At 38.9% G+C, this 6,000-nt stretch overlaps 1 protein-coding gene across 1 annotated transcript in view; it reads right to left on the bottom strand.

The window, feature by feature from the left end:
- Window positions 1-6,000, bottom strand: part of LOC104506545 (rho GTPase-activating protein 15-like) — a 170,591-nt gene that overhangs the window by 19,853 nt on the left and 144,738 nt on the right. Inside the window, 1 exon segment of the mRNA XM_010147522.1 lies at window positions 4,267-4,372. Within this exon segment, the coding sequence (XP_010145824.1) occupies window positions 4,267-4,372 (106 nt within the window).

Below are 6,000 nucleotides of genomic sequence, written 5' to 3' on the forward strand. Positions count from 1 at the left end.
TGGGAGTCACAGAGCTGCCTTGCAGTGGCACGGAGCTCAACCTAATAAGCAGAGCAGGCTGAGATTCATTAATTTAACATTAATAAGCACAGCTTATTAGCTCAGGCACAGCGCTGGATAATGCAGGCGCACAGCTTCTGGAGCAGAGCTGCATCCGCTCTCGCCAGCTCTGAGCATGGTGCAGAGGACTCAGCCAGGGTGCTCCTCTCCCCTACTGCATTTTGCATTAGGAAGGAAAGAGTATTTTGCAGTCACTGTAGAAGCTTCTGTACAGGGAAAAAACCCCAACTCTCCACGTTTTTACACTGCATCTCTGGCTTAGGCTGAGTGTTTAAGCCATTTAAACTTCTTGTGCCTCAGTTTCCCAATGGGTGTGTAACAGCTACCGCAAAGATGTTGCTGGGAAAGCACGTTAGGTACCAATTATAATATACTGTGGGATCCTTAAAGAGCAAAATGCTCTTTCTGCCTCACTTTAATTCTAGTTTTGTGAGCAAATTATTAAGTACAAATAATGATTTATCAAGTCAGATTGGTTGCTCTCTGTTTACGTTTGTGCAGAGAGCAAATACAAGGTTTCTGCATTATTTGATGTCCTGTGTATGCCTGCAAAATAGAACCAGATAGGTATATAAGTTTTATCTGGTACCTGTGATTAGCTCACTCTGTTTGGGAGTAAAATTCCCTTGTAGATAAGCAACAGGAAAGAATGGAGCACTGGAGACCTTGGGGCTGTTTTCACAAATGTAGGAGACAACAGTATATGGGATATATGTAACAAGTAAGTATTTTCTAAACCTGTTCAAGTAGAACAGGCTGTTTTCTGGATCCCTCTGTTTAGGAAAATCCCTGCTCACATTGGGTTTTATTGTTTCTTTCAAGTGTAAAGTATATTTGTTTGATTTGCTCATCTTCAGGAAGATGTCTGAATAATCTAATAGTCGTTGTACTCAATTATTCAGTATGAGTCCTAATAAAACAATTTGGTTTGGTATTAGACTGGCAAGAGCTATCTCGTATGTCTGTTCAGCCCTGTATTTTGTCTCTTCTGCTTATGAGTAGTAGAATAAATTTCATGCAAAGATAAACAGAGGCATTGGTGGACTTTTTTTCCTATCAAATGCAAAAAACTTAAAAGAACAGGTACTGCAACTCCAAGGTTTGTTTTTAATCCCCCTCCTGTGGGCTTCATATGCTGCACAGTGACTTCTTCCAACTTCAGAGGGCTTGATTTAAGAAAGATATATGGCACCGGTGTTAATCCCTGCTGCCAGGCCTTTCTCGCAGACTCATCAGTGCTTTGTCTGGGTTTCTAAAGGAGGACCCTTCTGAAGTGCATTTCACACTGTTATTTGGGCTTGATCTGGACCCACTCCTGCAGACTCGATTGCTGCAAAAGGAAACCATTGTGCAGCCTTGATATTGTCAGGGATTTAAGATAAAGGTAGCCTTCTGGGAGAAGGTTGGATTCTCGTGCTAAGCTCCTGTGTGTCAGTGAGCCATACGCTCCATGTGCCCTACAGAAGTCACAGGCGCACATAGTTCCATGGCCCAGGTCTGTATAGCCCTGTTCTCCTGTTTGCCTGACAGAGAGGAAAGAAAGGGGTAGAAGAAAGAAAGGAATGCCACAGAAACAACGTACCCAAGGTCCTTCAGCTTCTCCCCATCAGAAACCCCTTGAAGCTCTGTTCAACATTGGGCAAGAACAGCCATCTCCACCAGCAAATAGAGAAATTGCAGTAGTATGCCTCATATCAAACTAGTTTACTAATTTTTTTTCAATTAGTCAGAAACTTACGAAACTCCTGTGGTCCACACTAAGCAAACATTGTGATTGAAGTGGATGGCACAAAGGTGCAAGTCAGTGGTGAGGTTGGCACATCATGCACATTGGCACCCCTCTTCTGAAGAGTACCCCTAAAAGTGATACAAGTCTACATTTTGTAAGCTTTGCAAACTAATCTTACTTCCTGGGTTAATTTAAATAAACACACATTGCCTATCTTTGCATAATATAAATATCCTGTCATTACTAACAGAGTGTAAAGGGTTCTTTATTGTCATTTATGGAGCCATGAGGGCATTCAGATTGGCCTCGGTCTTTTACAGTTTTTAGTGTGTTGGGTTTTGTTTGTTTGTTGTTTGTTTGTTTGTTTTTTATGTTTTCAGTATGTATTCTGCTGCTTCCATATCAATGGAGCAAAGCTTATGGAAGCAGCCTATCCTTCCCTGAGGATGTGTTTGTGTGGCAGAGAAGTCTGACCTTCTTCACAGGGACTCATATGATTGCTCCTAAAATGCTCAGATGCCCAAATGGCTCAAATAGTGCATCTTCCTGCCTCCCATCACTCTGTGCCACTATATCACATCAGTACAGCCTCTAGCCTCACCAGGCCTTCTGCAGTGATACCTAGCTAAGAGCATGTGCTCGTTTAGATAGTACTATATCTATAGTTCTAGTCAAGCCTGGTATTCTGTATATATCCATTACAAAGTGTTGGTATGTTATTGTCTGTATTTTAGTGAGGGCTTTTTTCCTTTTCTCCAAAAATTCCATTCTGGTCCAGTTTTGTCAGTTATTCTACACAGCAGGAAACAATTGCTGTCCTGAAAAGATTATGGTCTAAAAAGCCAAGGCAGACAAAGGAAGTATTATCATCATTTTGTAAACAAGGAACCAAGGCACAGAGAGATTAAGTGATTTACCCAAGGTCATCCAGAACATCCGGTCAAAGCCAAGAACTGAACCCACGTCTCCTGAGTATCAATCAAGTGATTTAACTGTAAGATCAAAGACTTATTGCATATACCTGATATCTCTCCCCTAAGACATGGTAACAAAACTTTCTTCAGGTTAGGATCAATGCCATGTATGGCATAGTAAATTTTATATATGGCATATCTGTGCTGACAGTGTGTACCCACTTCTTGCACTCAGGTTCTTCCCAGGAAATAATTTCCCTTATTATTCTTCCATTGACACTAATAAATTATCATCCTTCTCTTGATAACCCTCTGAAGGAGAGAATGTGTGCACACAGTACATCAGATGAATACATAGAAATCTGTTTTTCTGCAAGAGCAAACTCGGTTATTATATGGACTGTTTAAAATCCTTCTATACATAATGGAATGGGGATATTCCCACAACTATATAGACTTCATTTTGCAGTTTCCACTGGAAGCTGAAAAACAACATAAAGGGTCTACATCTCTCATGTATATTCCAAGAGAATGGAGCAGAAATGATCAGTATAAAGATATCATTCATTATCATCTCAGAGTAGTCTTTTATTTGGAGTCTTTATTACTCAGTCACTGGGGTCATTATATCATTCCTGGGATGAACTACTGAGCACAGGGTTTCCATGGGGCCCTACATTCTACTTAGTCCCTTCAATTTTAAGGGTATTTTGGATGAAAAGTGACTGTACAAAATGGCACTGGTTAGTCCTAGCAGCAGGACATCCATGAAAGGAAGAACATGATCCTGCCTTTTATGTGCCCTTATCTTGAGGTCTGCCACTTCTGCCCAGTCATTCTTCAAGTCAAAACATCTGCAGGCTGGTTTCTGACTAAGCCCGTGGTCTATGTATTTTTTTTACTGTTAACTTCATGAAATGCGACAATAAACCCCAAGTTGAACATGAGAACCTGGAAACAGAGTTCAATGAGTGCAGAAACCACAGAAAAATGATAAGGTGGAGCCTCACAGTGTCATTTTTCTGTCCCTGTCATATCTCAGCAACATTAGGAGAGCAAAAGTGCCCTTCTGAACCTCTCCTCAGTGTTTCTTAGATGCTCTCTGTTGTCATAAGTTTCCTCGTGATGTAAAGGATCTTGCAAGGTATTTTCTTGGGAGAGGTTATTTCTGTCATTACGTGCCTCAATAAAGGAGTTTGAATAGCAAGGATCTCGATGGTGAAAATGCAGTGATCAAAAGGTCTGTTGTTGGAGAAAGGCAAACCAAACTGGACGAATGCAGTACTGGAACATGTTGCATTTGCTCAATTCAATATACTTGAGGCATAGCAAACCTCAGGTGTTGAAGGAAACAGAAGTGTTCTGTTGTCTAGTAGAGGAAAATTTAATGCTTTTGCTTAGACATATGGGTTTCTTGAGCAGGAATAGAATATACACAGATACCCTAAATCATGCTTAGTTTTACCAAAGAACATAATTATCTTTGGATTTTTGGATGAAATTTCCAACAGGATTCAATTCCTTTTAAAATTATTCATATGTTAGTATCACCATTCTACTTACTTCTTTAGGTGTTCAAAGAGGATTTTCATTGTGTCGTAGTTTGGTCTAGGGAGCTTTTTTACCAGGCTCCTTATGGATTTGATACGAGTGGCATTGTCCTGGATTTCTAAAGGGAAAAAAAGAAAATAATTACTTGAGTGACATGTTGTGACATTACTTTGCCCAGTACTGTATCTGGTACCTTAACAAGAAAAGCCATCATTAATATATAGTTAAAACCAGAGAATATCAACACAGCATACCTTCCGTCACCTTAATAGAGAGCAAAGCAGTTAATAAGAATAGAAAGTTTTTCTTAATCATAAGGAAACATTTTCTGTCTCAGAGAATTATATTCTTATACTTTTCATTTATTTTATTAGCCTATTAGACCGTCATCCTAAGCTAAAGTATCTCCAGGTACTAAGGGACACACATCTTAAGTGGAATTCCACTTTGGAATTACATTTGTCTAGTGGTGCAGTTCCTGTGAGGGAGGCACTTCCCAGGTAGCCCTTGTTGTCCTTCTTTTCCCATCATAATTTAATCAGCTATGTTTGTTAACCTCTATCCTTAACATTACACCCCAGCATGTTTGAAAATATAAAATAATTTGCTATTCTTTTTAGTCTTGCTTTCTGGTGATCAATTATGTTGAAAAACTGTTCCAGTGTAGATAGTTTCTTATACCCGTAGCATCTCACAACTACAATTTCTGCAGAAAACTATTTGTATTTCAAGCTTACAATTATTAATAAAGAATGGTGTATTAAGAGGTTTAATCTCTCTTTTTGAGTGATAAGAACATTGCCATCTTTTTTGTTAAGATGCACCATCCTCTTTTAGCATGATTCGTAGCTTCATGGGAAAGGTTTGAGTGATATTTTCATAGATTTCTCTAAGTTGTTGCAAGTAAAGCAAAGTCATGTACAACTGTGCTTTCACTTAGGAACAGATTAGATAAGGTGCCAGTAGGTCTGACGTAGGGAAAACATCTTGCATGTTACATGCCCTAGATAAGCTGAGAATACTTTCCTGATCTTATCATCTACGATTTAATTATCACCCATCATTCTTCATATATGTTCCTTTTTAATATTCATATTACCCTAGCACCCAGAGATCTCAATCAGGATTGAATCCCAGTTGCAGTAGGTGCTGCATAAGTATACATGGTGATTACTGCCTTAATTCAAAGATTTCACCAAAAAAAAAGTTTCAAGCAAAAATTTCCTGCAATTGAACAGAATTTAAAAATTAAAATTACAAGGGTAGTATTCCTTCCTCAGCATGTATTCCTAATACCTGTTGGGATTAATACTTTGTACACAGACAGATATGTGTATGTATTTATAATTTGAACACTTACATAGATATGAAAGACAAGAGCTTAAAGTAATCAATGCATAGGTATTACTTTTCAGTAAAAACCCCAAGATTTCATATGGATTTATTCTGTAGGAAATCATGGAATTGACAGCAGTGCTAACGAAGTTACACACAAACAAAGAATACACTTTCTGTGTGTTTTACTCTTGTTCTGGTTTGACCTATACAGAGCCTTAACTTCTGAACAGCACGAACTCCCCCAGCCTTCTGACCCAGCCATCCCTTGATGCTTTCTGCCACAAGCCATTAGCACTGTTTATTTTTGTCGTATGGATGATCTGTCCAGGGGAAACATGACTGAAGCTACAAATGAAAATGATAAGAAATTTGCAGAAGTTAATTTATCGTAGGAAGGGGGGACAAATT

This window comes from Eurypyga helias, unplaced genomic scaffold, assembly GCF_000690775.1.
Source record: "Eurypyga helias isolate BGI_N326 unplaced genomic scaffold, ASM69077v1 scaffold3372, whole genome shotgun sequence".
In the NCBI taxonomy this organism is placed as follows: domain Eukaryota; kingdom Metazoa; phylum Chordata; class Aves; order Eurypygiformes; family Eurypygidae; genus Eurypyga; species Eurypyga helias.